This window comes from Lottia gigantea (assembly GCF_000327385.1).
Source record: "Lottia gigantea unplaced genomic scaffold LOTGIsca_91, whole genome shotgun sequence".
In the NCBI taxonomy this organism is placed as follows: domain Eukaryota; kingdom Metazoa; phylum Mollusca; class Gastropoda; family Lottiidae; genus Lottia; species Lottia gigantea.
The window spans coordinates 20,484-44,240 of record NW_008710984.1 but is presented as its reverse complement, the minus strand read 5'-3'; the positions used below and the strand labels follow the sequence as shown (position 1 = coordinate 44,240).

Genomic DNA, 23,757 nt, shown 5'->3' with positions numbered 1-23,757 from the left:
AGGGAATTCATAGTCTGGGATATTAAATTAGATCTACCTCAAAGCCAAGTCCTCCACCATACATTGTTTCATCCAGTACCGACCCACCAACTGGATTGTTACTATGTGATATTGGCGGGACATTTTTAATGATCTGACCATCTCTATACCACGTGACATGATACCAATAGTTATCACTCGTCGATAAATCGAACATACATCTGAACTGATATTTCATTTGTCCGGCCACTTCAACTGGTGGTGGTATTATCACTTCAACGTCTGTGATGTAGTTTAATTGTGAATTGAATCTTTCTGAAAGCAACACATTTTGTAAGTGTCATAGTAGTACATGTATTATAAATCATGCTCTCAGTACGTGGATAGGATTAGAATCACAGAAAAAAAAAACATTTTCTAACAATATCATTGGGGTTTAGGTCAACCTTCAAGCAACTAGATTTTCAACAACTACAATTAACTGGTGCATCAAAAATAATTTTCCCAATCGCTGGATTTAAATAGTCGACTTTATCGCACCGAAAAGTCGGAGATCAGATCGGAGGCTCACGTTCTACAATTGGCTATTTTATTTTATCTTGTCATAGAAATGAGCGGTCGGAATCTGTGATTATAGTTTATAGGTAATAGTCTAAAACTGTAACGGATCGGATAAGATATTTTGAATGCGAATTGAAATTACACTGGAAATAGATTCTCAGCACTACTAAATTTTATCAGCACTAAAAACAACAACAGTCCAGAATTTTGTAGTATTTTTATATCATCGATTATATTTGTTTTCATAATTTGATAAAATATATGGTTTACTTATGGATTACGTATAGATAGATATTGTACAAAACACGATACGGGGCATACAAGTAAAATGTGTAGAGGAAGATACAAATATCTCCACTTACCTAAGCAAAAGCTGGCATTTTGTGGTATTTCAGGATTTAAACGATATACATGATGATTAAGTTGCTCACAGAATGTCACACTAATAGGGATCCTGTAATTACACCTATTGTCACCATTTACACACGCCCACAATTGAGTTATATTAGTCGACTGACTTGCTTCAGAATCATCTAAAAAACGTAAATAACATATTGAGGCCTTGGCGGGTTGTGTTATAACGATTTCGATCTCCTTCATCAAAAGTTCTCTAGCATAGATGGGCCTGGTGCCGTAGTCTCATGAATGTAGACAGGTCTGGGTTGACGCGTGCAATAAGTGAACATTACCGGTATACTACACTTGATATTTCTTTTATTAGAAACATGGCGAGTTTTACACTAAGATTTAAAAACTCACCATGTTCGCGTTAAAGAATACAATGAATATGTAGATTAGGCCAAACATCTTTAAACTCAAACCTTCATGGTCCTTTTGCAAATTGAGGGGAGTACACCCAATTCAACCATCAAAACACGTATATTAGAGATGGCGTTCATTTTAGTACAATAGGTAATAAATTGTATTATCAAAGTATTTTTCCAACTTAAAATGCTTATGTAACCTCTTCTGTATGGCTTCATTAAAATGTTCAAAATAATGCCCACCCTGTAACGAACATTTTGGGTGAAAATTTTGTAATTGTATTTGACTATTCCAATTTTTATACGCCCACATGACTGTCCGTCGTTCGGTCGGTTGGTCGGTCGGTCAGTCGGTCAGTCGGTCGGGTCACAATTGCTCGTAAGCACTTAAGAAGCACAATTGGTATCAGTGTGTGTAATCGCCTAAGGATGAACCCTATTGAAAATCAGACATTAAGTATAAGTTATTGCCCTTGTTATCGAAATGCTCGCGAACAATGTAGAAGTCACAATTTTGGACGAATTTTGACGAAACTTGTTTGTTATCACCCAATGATGAACTCTGATTAATTTTTCTAGCAAAATTAAACGCTAACAATATCTCGTGATGTTGGCAGTATTTGCCTTCTGTTATGTTGGCATGGTATTTGCCTTCTGTTATGTTGGCAAGGTATTTTCCGTCTCATATGTTAGCAAGATATTTTCCTACCTTTATGTTGGCAATGGTTAGTAAATTACTGTATGATATTTTAGTAACAATACTGATACGTTGTCAAGATATTTGCCTTCTGATATGCTGACATGGCATTTGCCTTCTGTTATGTTGGTATGGTATTTGCCTTCTGTTATGTTGGCATGGTATTTGCCTTCTGTTATGTTGGTATGGTATTTGCCTTTTTATATTTATGTTTCCCGGGTATTTGTCTTCTGTTATGTTGGCATTCTATTTGCCTTATGTTTTTTGGCATGGTATTTGCATTCTGTTATGTTGGTATGGTATTTGCCTTCTGTTATGTAGGTATGGTAAATGCTTTCTGTTATGTTGGTATGATATTTGCATTCTGTTATGTTGGTATAACATTTACCTTTATATTTATGTTTCCCGGGTAGTTGCCTTCTGTTATGTTGGCATGGTATTTGCCTTATGTTGGCAAGGTATTTGCCTTCTGTTATGTTGGTATGGTATTTGCCTTCTGTTATGTTGGTATGGTATTTGCATTCTGTAATGTTGGTATAACATTTGCTTTCTGTTATGTTGGTATAACATTTACCTTTTTATATTTATGTTTCCCGGGTATTTGCCTTCTGTTATGTTGGCATGGTATTTGCCTTATGTTATGTTGGCAAGGTATTTGCCTTCTGTTATGTTGGCAAGGTATTTGCCTTCTGTTATGTTGGTATGGTATTTGCCTTCTGTTATGTTGGTATGGTATTTGCATTCTGTTATGTTGGTATGGTATTTGCCTTCTGTTATGTTGGCATGGTATTTGCCTTCTGTTATGTTTGGTATGGTATTTGCCTTATGTTATGTTGGCAAGGTATTTGCCTTCTGTTATGTTGTCAAGGTATTTGCCATCTGTTATGTTGGTATGGTATTTGCCTTCTGTTATGTTGGCATGGTATTTGCCTTATGTTATGTTGGCAAGGTATTTGCCTTCTGTTATGTTGGCAAAGTATTTGCCTTCTGTTATGTTGGTATGGTATTTACCTTCTGTTATGTTGGCATGGTATTTGCCTTCTGCTATGTTGGTATTCTTTTTACCTTCCGTTATGTTGGCAAGGTATTTGCCTTCTGTTATGCTGGCATTCTTTTTACCTTCCGTTATGTTGGCAAGGTATTTGCCTTCTGTTATGTTGGTATAACATTTGCCTTCTGTTATGTTGGTATAACATTTGCCTTCTGTTATGTTGGTATAACATTTGCCTTCTGTTATGTTGGTATAACATTTGCCTTATGCTATGTAACACCGTATATCTGTTAAGTTGTCAAGCTGACAATTACATTCATAGGTACATCATAGACTGTCAGACAGCCGCGACGACAACGTACAGTGTACATCAACATTATCGGTATTTAAAATGTTTTGAGTGTTCAAAGAATCATGACGGACAGCCATCTATAAAAAAATCTTCAGTTCAAAATTGAAGTCTTAAAATCTTGAAAATGGAAATGTTAGAATGGAGATATTTGAAATATAGTTACTTTGTTCTGTGCCTACCTTCAAAATAAACCTGTTGAACTGTTCCACATCTGCCGGTTCCTGGACTGCTACCAGAATACATCTTATAGTTAGGCTGACCATACCAGTCGTATGATAAGCCTAGGTCTGATATTGGTGTTTCGTTTTCTCCAAGAACATAGCTTTCTAATCTTTTATCAGGAGTGCTAAATGGTGTAATGGGTGAGTTACATACATCTATATTCAAACAACAAAAGTATAAGATTAATAAACACCCAAATAAATATTTTTATTTTCCAGGGTATTTTATTCCAATAAAGAGGATCATAAAACAACTATAAAAAAAAATTAATTGAATACTACTAAGGGCTACCTTTACCATTTTGTCTGTAAAATTTATTACTAGACCACAAGTTAGCTCACCATTCGGGGTTCGGATCTGTCATAAGTGAAGATAGTGAATTAGGCTTTTACTACATTCATTGGCTCTACGACCCAAAAATACATTAAGTTTTGTATCGTATCGACACAGACCTCATCATGCACATGGAGACATATCAAAACCTCTCTGTCTTGAAGTTCAAATCTAGAAACTAACTAAGATTAATGTTCTTAACAACTGCTAGACGATGAAAATATGCTCTCTAAGCTTGTATATACTGGATGGCTGCTTAAAGTGGACATTTGGTATATCATTCAGAATCAATATTCTTGTATCGGTTCTTAAAAACACATCTTATTCTCTATCACAAATTCCAATTCAAATTTGCACTTTCCATACACAAACATCAAATTTCCACCTAAATTTACAGATAGTTACCTGTATTGAAGCCTTCATTATAGGAGTCGTAGTTTTCTCCGTATTGATCATAATCTGAAAATAAGGGGGAAAAACTATAAAACAGTTTCTTTCTCATAGCTGATAAATTTTATTTGAGCAATCTAAACTTCATTTAAAAAAAGGAATTGATATATAATTTTATCTTCGAACCACTTCCAGATGTTTTAATTTTACAAAAGCTTCAAAAAAATCATACGCCAAAATCAATTGCAACTAAAATGACTAAAACATATTTATGTCTTCGATATTATCACGATAGATAACACAACATGTTCTCTTTAAAGAATCTTTGTGCATGATTTTCAAACTTATAAATTCAAATAACATATAAAAGTATATAAAAACAGAATTACCAGTTTTTGTCGATATTGCAGAGACACAAAACAGGTAGAAAAAACAAATTTCTATCAGTGCCATTTTAAACGACAACTTCAATTAACTGAGTGCGTATTTAACTATTTTATACTTTATAATAAATGTGTCAAAGTATTAGTTATATTTCTATGGTTCTTTAACAATAAAGCACCTCATTCACACAGGCATTCGATATAGTTTCTCTTTCTATAGTGTACTTACTTTATACTAGTTAGACAGCCTAAAAATGTTTAACGGTGGGTTGGGGGGGGGGGGGGGGGTGGGAGGGGGGGGGGGGGGTGAATCTATCTTCTACCATATTGATAGAAAGAAATAGACACAGACGCAAGAATATAACGAGAAATAATAACCGTCGAGACATTTCAGTCGATAATGAATGAATCTCGGGGCTAATTAAAGAATTAAATGAAAAATTGGAAGAAAACGGCTTTGAATTTCTGGTCATGAACATTCTAAAACCATTCTACTTTCATAGCATACTAAATTAGTCAATAATGAGTCGCAAAGTTCAGGACATGTTCGACCACAAATTTGACAAATGCCTGTGGTTTATTATTTAAAAAGAAATAACTTGACAACGTAAAATAATAAATGTTTATATTTCTAGTGGGTATGTTGTTTATATATTAAATAATACTCAATTGGATATTAATTGACCTTTGCTGTTTTGCCTCGAAATTACAGTTACACGCGATAGAAACTTTTTGGTGTCATTCTTTTACATTGAAGCTTACTTTTGAATGTATAGATCTTAATAGATATTAGGCATTGAATATTGAAAATAGATCTAATTTTGTACGTCATTCCATTATGAGAATATAGGCTAATTCGTTAGTATTTGGCCCACTATCCTACAAATGGTTGATAACAGAGAAAAGACTCGTACTTAAAGGGACAGAAGCGGGATTTCCGGGAATAAATCATACCTCGGTCTTAGAAACGTGAATTGTACCGCTTAACTAATCGGTAATAATGTTCACAGTTTACCGTCGAAATTTGAGCCTTCAAGATTGCGTATGCATGATGATGATAATAATCATTATAATGCTTTTATATTAAGCTAACCCCATGGGCAAATTAAAAGTATATAATTACAAATTATTATGAGCCATAACACCTGAGGATCTTCCGCATCAATTTGCTTGATTACTCTTATAGTCGTTTGCATATACCCATGCTAAGGTATCTAGATCAATCACTGTCAGATAAATTAGATTAATTAATTATACAGTGGTTAAGATAATTTGGTTAAATACTATTCCAGTATAACATATCGAGAACTTGTGAAGTAATGTTCGGAATTATTTTCTTTGTAATATCATACAAAAATCAATTCGGATTATTACGTTTTTGATGAGATAGAGCAATGTTGTATAACTAAGGTGATTCTCAATTCGTTTTTTAACAAATTGTCTTATTTTTGTAAGTATTTCTAATTCATCATATTTTCAAAATCCAAAAAATTGTAAAAGAACGGAACGAAGAATGCATATATACATTTTCAACATTAGTTACCTATTCGCACGAAAAAAGAATTATTTTAGGTCATAATAAGAAAGATTGTTCTGAAGTTTTGAAAAAAAAACTGAAAACTAAAAGAGCTGTTTCACTTTCATAATTCAAGACCACAAACGTTAACAATGAGGTTTAAATTTGAGATAGTCTGTTTAAAACTGTCCATATGTTAGTTTTCAACAGACTATCTCAAATTTAAACCTTATATATTAAATTTGAAAAGAAAAGTTGAAATTTGAACACCACCAGACAAAATCATTTTTCCTTGTTTACTTTTTTTTGTTCGATTTTGTCTTCACGCATCTACATCATCTATTGTTGACGTGTTAGTTATTTACACTTGGGTAATGAATATCTTGCTATTTTTATAGGAATTAGAAGAGGAACAGCATACTATTGAAGAAAAACGGAGAGTGGAAGAATGGCGCTACGACCAACGAGTGTTGTACAAATAGCTAAAATAACTTTTATCCTGGTCTTAGTGTTGCTCGGAGCTTTTTTATTCTTTAATAATGAACTGAACTACTCGTTAAAACATATGCCAAATGTGTTATTTAAAACGATTAACCATACGAAAAAATTACAGGCACAGTTTCCGTTAGCTACATGCAATATTGGAGTTAAACTACAGGAATATGAATACTCGGATATAACAAAATGTGTGCAAGGATACGCCAAGTTGGAGAAATCGAACATTAATTCAGGAAAGATGGAACATCAGAGAGTCATGATTCACAAACCTTATTTAACACGAAATGATAGTTTAATGATTGAGATAGGTGGCTACAAAGGTGTTGACGTTGATCGTCTTAGATCTAAAGGAATTCGACCAAAATATATCATGCTGGAACCAGTGCCTTTGTTTTTTGATTTGCTTGTTAAAAAATTCAAAAAGGACGATAAAATTACAGTCTTAAATTTTGGACTTGGTTGTGAGGATAAGATTTTAACCATACCAATACAAACTGATGCCACGTCGCTATTCAGACAAGAAATCCAAAAAGGCACAGAAACGACGGAAATCAAAATAAGAAAGTCGATCGATTTTTTCGACGAAGTGGGTGTGACTAAGAAAAATGTTGATTTATTACACATCAATTGTGAAGGATGTGAATTTGAACTCTTAGAAGATTTGATCTCGACTGGATACATTAAATATTTTAATCACATTCAATTTCAATTTCATATGCATTTACCACAAATACACAAAGAAGAATGTCGTTACTGTCAAATTATGCAGCTGTTACGTCGAACTCATACACCGATGTTTCAATATAGACATACATGGCAGGCATGGAAAAAAAATGATTTGTAATTTACACATGTATATATATAGTGAGGTGTTACAAAATAAAACAGTATTATGCCTTATCCAGTAATAAAGCAATGAATAAATACAATTTGTTGGTGGTTTTAAACCTTGTTCACATAACATGAAGCACGTGGTTGCGTTTGACGTTAAACATTTCTTTAAACTAAAAAGTACATAATATGAACAATAGAGAGATAACATTGTCCCCGGTTCACTGTCTGTGTAGGCCTGTTTTAATTTGAAAAGCTGGCTGATAGATTTAAGAGGATAAATTTAAAAAATATTGTTACGAACACGTTGACAGAGATGCACCATTTTTATTTTTTATCAGAAACTGGATTTTTTTAAACTAAGCCAGTCAGTAATAGTGTTTACAGTTGACCGTCGAAATTTGAGCTTTCAAATCCATGTCTGTCCAGAATGTAAAGTTATAAAGACGAGTCGTCTATATTTGAGACACTGCCATATATAGAAAAGAAAAAAGGAAAGGATATTCCTAGACATATCCGAGCTTGCTTTGCAGGAGATCGGACTTTGTAAAAATAATAGCTTAATAATTGTGATAAAACGCGCAACATAGAATTATTCTACAGTTACATATTATTTCCCTAATACAGTGTAATAAAGACTCAAATCAATCCCCAAAAATCGCACACACGTTCTTTTAATCACACATTTCCTTATCAAAAATCTTATTAACAGAATGACATCTACTGGTCAATAAATATCAATATTAATTTAAAACTTAAAGAATCAACAGGAATCCTTATATTCTTCATTCCAATGCCAATATTGGTATTTCACAATTTCCACTTTTTGGTTGATTACTGATGTTATGAATTCCAATGATAAGAGTTATTTTGAAACGGACTAAAGATGGACTGGCCAGTTTACTGAACTCGCATCTCCAGCTACCGACAAAAAATTCTCATCTGTGCAGTTTGTTTTAGAGTTAGAGGTTGTAAACAAATTGGTTTGAAGTTTTTGAGCTAAGTAAGCAAAATAAGTAAATATGAAGGAAGAATTGCAAATAAATATTTTGAGATCTTTATTCCGATAGATTTTAATATTTTTCACAGATGAAGTAACGGATTTTTTTCTGACCACTTTTCCATGTAAAATTTGTACCACCAGCGGTAGTTCTTATTATACCATAATTAGGTTTATCAAATGGCCCAGCTGGTTCTCCATCTTTCCAGTTACTGTATTGTATATCTTCACTCTTTCTGTTGTCCGTCGTATCAAATGAACGATTTGGTAATATATTGTAAATTCCAAACAAATAGGTATTACCTAACAAAAATATAACATTAAGATACTTTCAGCATGATGGGCTCGTATTTATTCCAAATCACCCAGCCACAACAACCGAAAAAAATTTGGCATATTTATTGAATTTGAAGGAATAATTCGTGACGTAGATTTGTTCATTTTATCCTTAAATTTACCAACAAAATTTCTTGTGATTTTTGTCGACAATTTGACAATTTTTTTGTTTTTGCATATTTAAGTAAAAATTACCTGATCGAACGACAAGATAAATATTTTTGTTTATGAAAGAGACTAACTCTATAATCTGGTCTTCCAAAAAGTGATTCTATTTATAACGAGGCCTGTACAATTATCCGATGTTGTATCATTGTTCATGTAGCTCAATGCGACGCATGATCGTTACACGGATGAATGAATATCAGGTAGTAGCAACTATCGAAATGGTGTTCTCACCATTGTAACAGTTGTTGAGAAGAACAGGATAAAGTTATTGAATCCATCATTATTTTCTTTTTTTATAAGATATCCGTGCCTTTGAAAAACTTACCAGGATCCATATAGTCAACAATAGTATCATGCTTCGTTTGACTGTCAATTACCATTAATTGTGCATCGTATATCTTACAAAATATATTCGATTTGTCTGACTGTAATTTGTCAGCTGGATCATCAACCACATAGAAACAAATATCATTCAAATACTTAAATATCAATGGACATCCTGAAATGAAAGCATTTTATCATATGGTTGATTTAAAAATCTATTCATTTAGCAATTACATTCTTCGGTTTAATAAACGAATCTTAAGGTAAATGACTAAGGCAGGAATCCTATTTCTAAAGATGTTCCTGTCCAAACTTTTGACTATTTGATGCTTACAGGAAAGATTAAAAATAATCTTGTTGCATTTGTTATATTTATTTATTGACAAGTTCTGACTTTTGAGCCGAATTACAGACTCTCCTCCGAAATCGATTTTAAGAAGCGACGAATTTAACGTTTTCAATTTTACGAAAGCGGAAACACCCTTATACGAGTATACGATTATACAACATAAGACCTTACCTGTAGGAATATATTCATACTTCGATATACCAGTTAACAGTGTAGAACCAATATCTAGAAATCTTGGTGATATCAAATAGCAATCACCTTCCTTGCTATAGAAAAAATGATCACAACCATGTTGATTGCTACATCTTAGGCCACATTCCACCAGACCACATGCTAAAACTACATGCTGTTTATCTACGGTTTCTGTTCCGTTAAAAATTGAACGGTTCCAATAATCAGCATTAACGATCATAAGCGATGTTGCCAACAAGGTTGACAGGAATACACATTGTTTCATGGACCGAAATAGTTGATTGGACTTTGATACCATTATGAATATATTTAAATATATTCCGTGACCGATGTGGTTAAAATAAACTTTGTGACTGAGCATGACAAGCTTTGCGTGTATATTAAAACAGTAAATGTCTGACTGATCGATTTATTTCAAATATCGTTCAATTAAAAGCGCATTACCTGATTCTTTATCTATAAAATTTATATCTTTTAACATGCGACGAGGTGCCACGGAACGGTTGAATCTTTCTTCGTGATCTGTTTGGTATTTCCCTTTCCTTTGGAAGCTCTTAGGTTGAGCTGCTGGATGCATCACATAATATAAGTGTCAGTAACGATGCCATGATGCTTTTCGGTTCAATGAAATGAAGAAAATGAAAAGAGCGCTTTGTCAAATCAAATCACTAATATATTTGTTCTGTATATTGTTACTAGAATGACAATTCACATTGAAAATATGCCATTTCAGGAACTATCGAGCGTGGTAGTCGGCAATAATTATGACAAGTCCTCCATCTTTATAACACCACAAAATCTCTCTATAATGCCTTTAAAATTAGTCCATTTTTTTTATTGTTGTTACATTTTTTCACGATAACAAATTGTTATTATTAAAGAGTTTACAAACACACAATATCGGTAAAAAAAACATTTTTAGCACATTATTGTTTCAAGTGAGAGATTAAAAAACCAAGTTAGTACCATTTGGATAGTGAATCTTAAGGGGATTTCTGCTTTTTTCAATCGGTTTTTGTGGTTTGGAGCTTGAAATACATAAAACCGCATGCCAACATATAGAAGATGCCCCTTAACTTTCGTGAAAGTTAACTTAAAATATCCAAACGTTAAGTTACAAAGGTTTCAACCGGTTACTTAAGTATTTTTAATTCCCCGGGCACTATATTTACTGTACTAGCAGAGAAATGAATTCTGATTCGACCACCAATTGTTAATAACCAATCAGCAGCAATTTCATAAACGTACCTCCGAAAAATGAAGAGTTGTAGGTCCGTAGTGCGAAATATTCTGTCCACGCAAAAATCTTATCAGGTATTTTTCAATACAGCAAAAACAATTTGATGTTTAAAATGGTTTCTCTGTTGCCAGGTCAACGTATAGAAACTATACAAAGGACATACATATAGTATCACGCATAATAAGCCCAGTTTACAAGTTGAAATTAAATCCAAAATGTCCCTCTAAAGCTAAAATGGCGTTACATGTTTGATTTCGTCGTAGGTTTTTATTCACAGGGACATTTTCACTTTTCTTTGGGGATGGGACAATTGATGTGTCACAGGCTTTGAAAAAAGAACTCGCCAACTACACTATAATACAACATCTCATAATGACTTCACTATACACGGGCCTTAACTAACATTGTCTTTGAGTACTCGAAGAATTTGCAGCATTCTGTACCCCATAGGCCTACTATCCGACATCCTAGTTTCTATATCCGGGGACAGTGTTTTCACACAAGATACGATTTAGGAACACATACAAAAAAATGACTTAGGTCAAGGGTAATAACTCAGAACAGCCGTTGTTTCACGCATTGTAAGGGAGTCTTGGCCATTAGGCAACACTGTCGCTTCTATTTCGCTATAGACTGTTGACTTTTTATCAAATGAAATGCACTGACCTGTAGTTTTATGGACAAATACTCAGGTTTGTGGATTAATCGTCTTGTAGGGGCATTTGGTTCTGTAGTTGAACACAAGGTAAGTTCACTGATGAATATATAGTTAAATTCGTAAAACGGTCAACGTTTACTTTCAGCCTTACAATATGTATCTAGCTGTGGTGACTAAACAGTGTACACAAGATTTATGGTCAAATTGTGTATTACTGTGCTTTGAAGGGAGCCGCGGTGGCTCAGTGAGTTAGACGCTTGCTCGCTAACCTGAAGGTCCAGGGTTCAATCCCGGCATAGGTCGAGATAATACCTTCGGATTTTTCAACCCGGTTTCCCCCTGTCAGTGATGCAGGTAAGAGGGGCTGACATGGAAAAAGCGTCTAGTCGTTCGGATGGGACAATAAACCGAGGCCCCGTGTGCTACAGGCTGTGCACGTTAAAGATCCCTCGACAGTTGGAAATCGAAAAAGAGCAGGCTAATGCCGCTGTCCTGGCAAAATTTCCCTCATGGCACCCTGCATGGCGTTGCCCGTCTTCATTAGCCCACAAGGTGCAGAAGAGTAGGACGTAAAACTACATTCATTTCATTTCATTTTTTGTTCTTTGAAATCGGCCAACTTTGCACCTCACGTATAGAACAACATATCCACACTAAATTTATCTTTATTGATTGCAAACATTTAATTAATTGACGAGAAATGAAAATTATGAAATTTTATAAATCTAGCTGAGACTAATAATTTTAGATTATTTCAAGATAGCTGTAACATTGTTCTGAATATCAAAAGAAAGAAGAGTTGTTTCCTTTAAGATTTAAAAAGCGGAAACGATTTCAATTGGAATAAACAGATTTAGTGTCCCACGAGGTATACATAAAGCTAAGTCAAATCTCGGATGAACTATTCTTTCTTTGATGAAGCTCGTCGTTAAGGAATGCATAGACAGCCATTTTCCTAATTTATATTCATATCTTTAAAGGTGAGAATAGACGATGTACGGCATCCGGTGCAGGATTATCGATACAGTAGAAAATAGTAGAATCAAATTGTGTCCGCACCGTGTCCGTACCTCCTGTGTGCACCGGACACCGTTTCCATATTGGAATTATATGTTCGAAATAGTGCCAGCAGAGTCCCGGCTACCAGTGTAAGCCAAGTCCGTCAGTGATGGTCCGTTATCCATCGCTGAAGGCAAGGTAACCAAGACTAATGTTGGTGTCACACGAACTTTTTTTGCTGCCGAATTGTCTTTGGCTAGAGACTTGTCAAGAAGTATGCCGACCGGCTACAAAAAAACGAAGAGAATCTCCAGTGGGTCGTTATCCGGTATGTTGATAATCACGAGATGATCAGTGATGGCAGATGTTAACAACAAAAGGCGTGATAAAAAATATATCTGTGCACTCTTGTCTCATCGGGAATATGGGCAAAACCGTCATGGAGAAATATCAAACTGGGTTAATTTTATAATCCTGTCGGCAAGGCGATAATCATGTCGTGGAGGCGCCAACACACTGGAGATTATTCTCAAGATTCGCACAAAATCGTCGACAAAAACCTTTAGTATACCCCAGCATTATACTTTGTTTACACAACTACTTTTAGTACATGTAGTACCAAAAAAAATTTGCGGAAGTTTTTATGTTTTATTGACAAAACAAACTTGGTGTTTAGGTTTTTTTCATCAAGGTAAGAAAAAATTTGAAATTGTGACAAATCACAAAAATAAAACATAACAAATAAAAATATTCTGAAGCTTCAAAGCATGAATTGAGCTCGAAAAAAGCACCTCCTACAATATGAATTGTTCAGAGAATTGATTTAATATTTGTTTTAAACGGACGATTTTTTGATATTCGTGTTCATAATAAAACACAGCCGATGTTTTTAAGAAGGGCCCGAGGTTTTTTGTTTAAAAAAAAACAATAATGAAATAAGGGGCGCAACTCTTGTTTTCGGGACTCGGTCAGTACATCTATCAGTGAGCTAGACTTTGTATTTAATACCTTGAAATTTTGGCGCATATTAGGTTAAAGACTTCCGTGAGTTGTAGTGATGATGAAGAAAATGGGTGCAGGCTCATCTAAATAGCAATACAAATGTAAGATAATTATTCAAATACAGTCAAGTAACCTAATTTCGTGCTAACCTATTTTTCGTGCATTTCCGGAAATGGTTAGTAATTTACATGTGCGACCTCGCGTGACCTCCGAATTTGCTTGTTTTGATAAACATGGGTTATCTTTACAATGTCAGCCAGTAGAATGAATCAAAGATAAATACCAAGAGAAGTTAATCATACCACTCGGTATCCATACAACGTATTTTCTCGACTTATTTATAGATCAAACATTGTACACGAAAATAGGTGACGCATTCTGCCGCCGTTGCTGAGTTGGTTGCTCATGAAATATGGGTTAAAGTGAAGGATTCATAAAGAAAATCGAAACAAACCAATTGACGAAATTCGGTGTTGAATCCTTATATGCACGAAAATAGGTTACACCACTGTACAACATGGGTGGCTTGCTCGCTAATTGAAGGTCCATGGATCAATCTCAGCATAGGTCGAGATAATACCGTCGGATTTTTCAACTTGGTCCCCCAGTGATGCAGGTGACAGGGACTGACATGAAAAAGCGTCTAGTTGTTCGGAATGATATCCTGTATACAAAGATGCAAATGATATGTGCAATGCATGGCATAAAATGTGAAGATATCTCTATTTACTTGTTACCCCCCTTTAATTCCACAGTGTGCATACCGTTTCGTTCAAGTCTTATAACAGTTTTCTTATTTCCATCTTTCTAGGTCACAGGATTAACCGACAGTCAAGGAATCAGGGCTTACAGACCGTACAGAGGACAATCATTGACAGCTCAACATCATCGTCTGAGATTAGGGTGTGTCCACACTGTACGGCGATGGGAACTACCAGACTGGCTGAGGTTCGTCTTCAGTGAGGTAAGTCGGTTGTTTGTTAGTATCTCCGAAGGGCTGAACGGACAGCGGCATGTTGCGTTCAAAAGTAGATGTTTTCTAATGGTAGAGGAAATACTAGTTTGTGTCACTGTATGCGTCCCTAATTAATAAGCAATGTTCGAAGGTAATTCCGACGAATTTTCCCAGGTTGGCTGCAGTCTAACATTTGTCAATTATTCACCTTCATTCTTTTTGGTTAGTTTACCATACCATGCAAGGTATTCGAGTGCTGTCTGATTTTTCTCTGAAGACCCTCGTCAAAGCTATACCAAGTTGTAGCGAACATGCATCAAAAGACTATGTAGTTCCATCCATATCCGATAGCTTCCTTATTGCCTTATTTGCTACGTTTGAATATTTTATCACGAGAATCATCTTGAATAACTTCCATAAACTATAACTTACCACAAAATAACTTTGTTAAATAATTAAACGATTTGCGTTTCATATCTGTTTTTATTTTCATAACACAATTTGTCTATTTATTTGTCAAAAATATTATAATTCAGGCTTTCATTTCTAACCCTTAATTGTCTACATCCAATTCATGAATAACGAGTGACATCATACCATATTCAATTTAATGATCTTCACTTCTTGATGTCCCACATTTCGAACCCTCTGTCGTGTTATTATGGAGATCTCTAAATAGGACATAACCTACCCTCAAATTTCACATTTTATCAGTCTTCATATTCATAATAGTTTTCATGCTAATAAGATGTAATCCTAACATGAATCAAAGGCATGATTTGCATCACTTCAAATTATTTCTATCATTTATATGTGAAAGAATTGCTTGTGGCCCCTCTAGAAATTGTGTGGCCCCTGCTCGGTCCCTTCACCTTATGTTACCTAGAAACGCCAAGACGCGATTTGGTGCTCCAAAATAACCACTATCTTCTTTCTTCATTCTTAGAAGGAAACAATTATTTGTATATAAGTCATGCATAGTAAGGAATGACATGAGGTCGACAGACAGTTGACAGAGGCATCATATTAATATCAAAGGGCATTTTTATGATCTTATAAAATGCATTTGGTTTATCACAAAAATTGAGACCTGTATATTTTGTTTTTCAACTTCTACTGGTCATAATAAAGCCCCTTGTTCAACTAGATATTGTTATTCACTTTCAGGGTCACTTGTGTCCCAGTAAACTCTAAAGTAAAAGGTTCAAGTATGAATTAGATGATTATCTTTCAAGCGGAAAACGTTTACTCAGTAATAGGAACAAAATATTACAGTCTATTCGATCTGGATATTCAAGTATTTGGGTAAAATGGTACACGGCTTGATAATCGAGATTACACAAAATTATATAAGCTGTACTGTACGTCCAATTTATAAAAAACACGAATAGATGGATATAGATCAAGAGAAACCTTGAACCAGTTTATTGCATATTATTTTGTGAATGTTCGTGAGTACATTATCATCATTGTTTAGTGAAAACTAAACCAGAAGTCAGCAGTTATAATTACTCAGTACAGTTATACTTGGCCAGGTGAATAGAGCTGGTTTTGTGTTACATTTCAACTCTCTTTATATACTGTATACTAACACAGACTTTTTTATAAAGAATCTCCATACATGTATAGTTTGAATTCATTTTGAACGAGCAACAATGGAAATCACAAGTTACTTTACTGATTCGTCTACAAGGATATCAGCCAGCATTGCAACATTTTTGGTAACTTTAGTTTGTGCTAAAATCTTACTGAATGTTTTTCGTAAGGACAATGCCCCACCCGGACCTCGTGGGGTTCCTCTTTTAGGATACCTTCCATTTTTCGGCGATAGTCCACATCTAACTTTTATGAAACTTCGTGAGAAATATGGGAATATATTTAGTATCCAGATGGGAAGTCTTCCCGCAGTTGTTATCCATGGAAAGGATCTGATAAAAGAAGCATTAGTTAACCGCGGGGATGATTTTTCTGGACGTCCACAATTTTTTTCTAATACACTTATAGGGAATGATACTTTAACATTTGGCAATTTCAGTGAGATAACTATTTTACACAAGCATTTGGCTTCAAGTGTTCTGTTTAAGTTTGCCAATGCCAGAAAGAATCCGATTGAAGAAATTGTCAACTTTGAAGCTAGAATGGCAGCGTCTGAACTGGTAGCTATGAAAGGTACACCGATAAACCCAAAAGAAGCAATTTATACCAGTGTTGGTAGTATCATATTTCAGGTTTGTTTTGGTAAGGATAGAAATATTCGAGAGGAGGATTTACACTTTAAGGAGTTTATCATGAACTCAGAGGAATTTAGTAAATTTGTAGGATCCGGTAATCCTGTGGATGTGATGCCCTATTTGAGGTTTGTGATGCCGTGGAAGGTGACAAAATTTATTGACCTTGTAACAAGATTTGACAACATGGTCAATATCAAAATCGAGGAAAATAAGAAGGTGTACACTCCTGGAGAATTGCGTCATCTAACCGACGGATTAATTGCTGCTCTTAAAGAAGAACAAGACAAGCCAGATTCAAAGTTTACAGAGAAAAGGATTTTTTCCACTGTAGTTGATATTCTTGGAGCAGGGTTCGAGACTGTATCCACAACATTATTGTGGGCTATCTTGTGTTTGACAAAATATCCACAGGTACAAGAGAGGGTCCAACAAGAAATCGATGACGTTTTGGGGAAGAGACAACCAATGCTTCAAGATAAACAGAACATGGATTACTGTATGGCCACTATCAATGAAATCATGAGGTATACCTGTCTTGCCCCTCTTGTCATACCACATACAGCTACCAAAGACACAGAACTCTGTGGATATTCTATAAAGAAGGACACTATTGTTATCCCAAACTTATATTCTATTAGTCACGACAAGGAAACCTGGGGCGACCCAGACAAGTTTCGACCAGAGCGATATTTGGACTCAAAAGGCCAACTAGACAAAACCATCACGGAAAAATTCAACGTTTTTTCAATGGGACGAAGAAAATGTTTGGGAGAATTTCTGGCTCGCACTGAAATATTTCTTTTCTTTACTGGTATTTTTCAGCTGTGTAAGTTCTCCAAACCCCAGCATTTTGACGATTATAAGATGGAATATGTATTTGGACTGGTAAAAGCCCCAAAACCGTTTGAAGTTTGTGTCACCCTTCGTGATTAGATACGTACCTGATGGCTCTCTATTATAAAAGGGCTTGTCGGGATATTATATACTACATATAGCTGAAGACGATATATTGTAAAATGTCATATTGTGTAGCTCTAATCTATGTCGCCTCGAGCCTATATACCACTGTTAAATTACACCGTCTCGAAGCTTAACTCTATACTTATATACTACCATTACATATAGGGGACAATTTTCAATACGGTCGTTGAGTTCTGTGGAACACGGTAATGGAACTATACTTGATAACGTGGTGTTTTTTCACACAGCAGAGCTATATTCCTTTTCGTCATGAGCAATATTCATACCGCCAGTGAGCTATGTATTATATCATGCCGCCATAGCGCCATGTCATTTGTCGCCCCTGAGCTATACATTTATTTCATACCGGCAGATATAATTTATAAGATATTTGTGGACGTATCGATTGGCATCCTAGAATTATTTGAATGAGCTTAAAAAAATCTTAAGAATATTGATGTTTTCTATGTATCTCTAGTGTATATTCTTTATTCGCCCGATAATCCTTATTATTATTTTATTGTTATTGGGGATTCAAATGATATAATAAACTTCGAGCTGATCCGTTATTCATTAGCAATGACAACCTGCTAAGCGGATTAGCGTTTGCAAGATCAGATTGTCCCCGAAAAAACCGAACTGGACTCAAATTTATATTTTGACATTACTTTTATTATATTAACCTACTGTGCTGTAGTATGATATACTACTCTCCAATAAAAAAAGAAAATCTGAATGCCTCACATATTTAAACGAATATGCCCTACATGCTTTGAAGGCGATAATTGTAGATATCCATTGCTGGAATCGACAACAGTTAATATCCATTGCTGGAATCCACAACAGTCGAAATCCATTGCTGAAATCGACAACTGTCAATAACCTTCGCTGAAATCGGCAGGTGCGTTTTGACCCTCACCCTTTCTTCTACATCATCGCAGATCAAATGATAAACAATCGCATCTGATTGGTTAAGTCAGTTTTTCGGGTTCACTTGCGGCAGACGAAATTCCGCAACGGCTAATGCGAAATCCTTTTCTGCCACAAAACACATTGTCCACAGGGACATTGATAATACGATATGCTTGAGGGCATGTATAGATCTGACCCAGTGATGAACAATCGCTCTGTTGATATGTTTCTTTTGTCGCACCCATGATAATATCACATTCAAATTTTCGTTTTCGAGCGGCAATCGCTGTGACGCTATGCCGCACCATCTCGTGTACGTAACCTCGAATTCATTCTCATTGAAAATACTACATGCGGCGATCACTTACGTAAACAAGACTCACGTAAGCTAACAAACATTACTGTATATCTGTTGAAGCGTCATAGTTGCAAGCCTCTCATGGCGAAATTTTCGAAAAATTTAAATGACTTGGTGTATTCTGACACATATTTAGGAGCAAAAACGTATGAAAAACATATTTTTAAATTTGTTAAAAATAAAGTGGGGATACAACTGGGGATGGAAACCATTTTTTAGTTGGGCAAATATTGTCAGATTCAGAGTACTGCTCGTGTTTGTCGATTTCACAGTAATATTGATGGTCGTCGATTTCTGAGAAATGTTCTTACTTGTCGATTCCACGGTAATATTGATTGTCGTCGATTTCTGAGAAATATTCTTCTTTGTCGATTCCACAGGAATATTGATGGTCGTCCATTTCTGAGAAATGTTCTTGTTTGTCGATTCCTCAGTAAAATTGATGACTGTCGATTTCACAGTAATATTGATGACTGTCAATTCTACAGTAATATTGATGACTGTCGATTTCACAGTAATATTGATGACTGTCGACTCTACAGTAATATTGATGACTGTCGATTTCACAGTAATATTGATGACTGTCGAAGCCAAGTAATATTGAATTATGAGAAATATTCTTGTTAGTCGATTTCACAGAAATATTGATGACTGTCGATTTCTGAGAAATATTCTTGATAGTCGATGCCCCAGTAATGATTGTTGATTTCAGAATAATGTTTTTATAAAAACGTATAAGAACAATAGAGTCCAACAACTGTGAAGTTTTTATTGTTTTGTTTTGTCATCGTTCTACATATTTCTTGGACGGTAAAGTTACTATATAAACTATTTCGTTTTTATACTTTTAATCACCCATTGATTTATTAAGAAATTTTGATAATCTTTTTTTTTTGCATAGCACAGTTCTTGTAAAGTCAGTTGATAAACAGAACCTCTTTATAAACTAATGAGAACAAATCACATTGCTACGGAGCCCCTAAGGCGCAATTGTAAACATATTTATTTACTATTTCGTTTAAACGAAATAATCATTTCGTTAAAAAATAATTAATTCGTTTAAACGAAATAATTATTTCGTAATTTTCATTGTATATTTCTATACGATTTAATCCTTATCTGAATACACAATAGTAAAGTCATATATTCGCTTATTCTGCAAATAGCCACGTGTATCTACCATTCAGTTCTATTAAACGTTAAATCATAAAATAAGACGGATAATATATCACTAAGAAACTACACGTTTCTTGACTCAAAATGATCATGATATAATTAGTGCGTGAATACACACTGAGATTATCCGTAATATTAATTTTCAGAATCAGTTTGTTTTACAGGAACAATAGGCAGGAATCTCAAACTCGTTAAATTCACAATATGGTGGCGGAAGCTTAATATTATAGACCAATAACCAGACAGATATTGTATCTACACGACAGGTACCAAGCCCATCAAAACAAGCTCCACTAGACCTGCAAAATTATACAAACATACGTTATGAAGAAATAAATTCATTAAGATTTTATTTCAGTTAACAATCTTATAGAATTTAATACAAGTTTATTTTCAGATTCACTCCTATGCAGGTCGTACTGACCAATCTGTAATATCTGCTTGGAATATTTTTTACTGAAATTGAAACTTGAGATTATCGTCAATTTCACATATTTGTTTTATTTACTTATACAGTCTACAAGACAAACTGTTCGGTTTATTTTCTGGAAAGTAATATGGATAGCTGACACGTATTTCTATCCACTAATAAAGTAAATAATAATTTTAACTATCTTCTTCTAGCTTGCCCTACCATTACTGGCATATAATATGGTTTAAGATAATCAACACAATCTAGAAAATATTGATCAAAAGAACTAAATACTAACAAACATGATGCTTCTGGAATAAACTGCTCACGAACTGGGTTGATTAATTTCACTAAAAATTTTGTTTTATTTTGAGCATTGACCATTGTGGTAGTAGACATGTGATGGATTTGCCTGAAACGATACAATCAACAATAATGCATTTATACACGACCTTTCTATCAAAAGGTCAAGAGGAGCTTGATCTTCCTTCTGAATACCTGTTGTCACTAAGTAACTTGGTTTGTCAACACAGCATCTCTTTGGTTTCATTGTTTTCTTGATAGAATTCTGCGTATTATGATAAAGATATGCATGGTAATGTACCTGCTCTGAAACGTATCCATTAAGCGAATAACAGATTGTAATCAAAGTTTCAGTTTTGACAAATTAATGTGACAAGAAAAGTGAAAATTTATTTACGTTGGACAACACAAATCATAGTCTTGGTTACTTTCTTTCCAATTTTTACAAAACTGTTGCCTGTAAATATCAAAGATTATCTAGATACTATATATAGCTAAATACTATATGCTAATGTTAGAAATCTTAAATTACTATATTACAATATGTTTTAATCTAATTGTAAGGTAACCAAATCTTTCCACACTGAAAACTTATAGGGACGGCTCAAATTGAGCCTTATACATTTTATCATTATTTTCCACTTTAGAGTCGATATGAGTAACGAAATATCATATCCATACATCTTGAGTTTTCATTAACATAATTTGTCTCACCTTTGAAAGAATGGATTCCTACACAAAACCGTTAAAAACGAGCCTGTGCCACCCTGCCCAAACCTTTCTTTTCTCTTCACTGCCCATAGGTCAAGTTTCTTTTGAATTTCCTCTTTAGTCAATAGCAGATCTTTATAAAATTTAAGAATTCTTCTTGTAGGTAATGTGACACATTCTTCTCCTTCACAAAAAGTGGGTTTCTCTCTGGGTTTACTGGTTTGTGAAGATACCGATGATGAAATTCCGACCAGAATTGCTGCGAACACTATAACCGTTTTAAGAAACATCATCTTAAAGAGAAAGGGTATTTTTAATTGAGCTTGCTCATGGAGGTTTAACACCATATAACTGTAATCACGATATTCATCATACAATAAACCACTTACCCCAAAATGGCTATTAGATTTTTGGTTCAACAACAGTTTCTCAGTCGTTTTGTATCTTTGCTCATCCTGGTTCATCAATAAATATAGGCGCCCAAACTTTTTGAAACAAAATGAGTTAGCATCTTAAACAGTAATGCTTACCTTTAATACATGAAATCAGAACACGGTACATTATTGAATATGTTAACGGAGCCTTGAACAAACCCTTCTTTAGAATACATGCGTATTCAACTACTTATAACAAGGCAACATTTATGGCTATCAATTCGCGAATTGTACATAATATCAAATATCACAATTATTGTGCTCATGTGTGAAAATGTGATATATGAGTCGGTAAATAACAAAATGTCTCGGACAATAATACACCGTAAAGTAACGATATATAATTAACGCAGATAGGTTTCAATTTACGAAGTCATTCAAGTAAAATTTATTGACTAATGTATAGGTGATTGATAGATCCAAAAATAACATTAAAAATCTAAGCAATCAAAGTTGATGCTTAAGGCACAAATTAATAAAAGTGCGATCATTTTAGAGGCAGTATTAATAAATGTAAGTCGGTTGAGTATACCTCACGTCTTACCAACGTCCTGTGACTAAAATTGTTGTTGTATCGATAATGTTCTGGTATTAGCACTAGCACATAAATTCAAAACAATATACCAAATATAAATAATCCTTAGCCACTAACAAATGTACAAAATCCTTCAAGTATATAAAACGAGTCATATATGAAACTATACCACATTTACTTCTACTACAATCAGACCTATGGTCTTACAGGTAAACATTAAATAAAGAGCTCACCCACCTTAATTTCGTGATCAGAACATTAATAACATGAAATGTAGAGCGTAAATTTCTGACACATAAAAGTATTGAAACACAGACTATAGTTACTATTTTTAGCAATGCTCAAGGAAGCACATTTTTCGAGATGTTATACTTCGTCCTGTGCAACGCCAAACTTCCGTATTATCTCAACATTTATAACAAAGAAAATATAAATAACGACATATGTCATTACATCCATAAACCACGTTTTCTATCTAGCAAATACATCCTGTTGTCATATCAATTAGTGAAGCGTGTCATTCAATTTATATCACAGAGAGAAAAATGTTAAGTCTCACAGGTGGGTAAAGGTAAAGCGTTAAAAGGGCTAATTGTGATAAAAATATATTCGGGAAACACGATTACTTGAATGAAACCTGTCATGTTAAACTATCATGTTTAAAGATTCGAGCCGTTGCTCAGTGACATCAGAAAGGCGTTTTTACTGAGCTGCTAATGCGCCAGAAAATTGGGTCAGAGCATAGTAATGTCGCCTTAATCGTGGTATGAACGAGTAGAACATGCCATTCACCGTGCACTTGTCGCCATTATTCGCAGCGTTCATTTTGGACATTTTTAAAACCAACTCTAAGGTTCGTTGATCTGTTCTTGGACGCGTTGAGAAAGCTCTAGGGTCGAAAAGGTCGTCAGACAAGCGTTGTAACATCTTCTTGGGGGATATAAAAGCGCAGTACAACACAATTTGATCGCATAACTCACGGTTT

The 23,757-nt window shown here is 34.6% G+C and overlaps 5 protein-coding genes across 5 annotated transcripts; 2 read left to right on the top strand and 3 right to left on the bottom strand.

Moving 5' to 3' along the window:
* Positions 1–2,932: 2,932 nt before the first annotated feature.
* LOTGIDRAFT_134522 (hypothetical protein) lies at positions 2,933–3,163 on the bottom strand (the record flags this gene model as incomplete). Its single annotated transcript, XM_009068564.1, has 1 exon — positions 2,933–3,163. A coding segment is annotated over one exon (231 nt), but the record flags the coding sequence as incomplete, so codon positions are not given.
* Positions 3,164–5,984: 2,821 nt separating this feature from the next.
* On the top strand, positions 5,985–7,613 carry LOTGIDRAFT_236957 (hypothetical protein). Its single transcript, XM_009068563.1, has 2 exons — positions 5,985–6,122; positions 6,587–7,613. The coding sequence occupies exon 2, from the start codon at positions 6,637–6,639 to the stop codon at positions 7,528–7,530; it is 894 nt and encodes a 297-aa protein (XP_009066811.1). The 5' UTR covers positions 5,985–6,122; positions 6,587–6,636; the 3' UTR covers positions 7,531–7,613.
* A 977-nt stretch (positions 7,614–8,590) lies between these two features.
* On the bottom strand, positions 8,591–10,184 carry LOTGIDRAFT_169927 (hypothetical protein; the record flags this gene model as incomplete). The annotated part of the gene is made up of 3 exons (XM_009068562.1): positions 8,591–8,820; positions 9,347–9,520; positions 9,866–10,184. 3 exons carry the CDS (start codon positions 10,182–10,184, stop codon positions 8,591–8,593), a joined length of 723 nt encoding a protein of 240 aa, XP_009066810.1.
* Positions 10,185–16,512: 6,328 nt separating this feature from the next.
* Positions 16,513–17,808, top strand: LOTGIDRAFT_54271 (hypothetical protein; the record flags this gene model as incomplete). The annotated part of the gene is made up of 1 exon (XM_009068555.1): positions 16,513–17,808. A coding segment is annotated over one exon (1,296 nt), but the record flags the coding sequence as incomplete, so codon positions are not given.
* Positions 17,809–20,987: 3,179 nt separating this feature from the next.
* On the bottom strand, positions 20,988–22,096 carry LOTGIDRAFT_169925 (hypothetical protein; the record flags this gene model as incomplete). Its single annotated transcript, XM_009068561.1, has 3 exons — positions 20,988–21,201; positions 21,490–21,549; positions 21,807–22,096. The coding sequence occupies 3 exons, from the start codon at positions 22,094–22,096 to the stop codon at positions 20,988–20,990; spliced, it is 564 nt and encodes a 187-aa protein (XP_009066809.1).
* Positions 22,097–23,757: the final 1,661 nt, after the last annotated feature.

Coding starts and splice junctions, on each gene's coding strand:
- LOTGIDRAFT_236957 (XM_009068563.1), top strand. CDS start 6,637: ATGGCGCTACGACCAACGAGTGTTGTACAAATAGCTAAAATAACTTTT.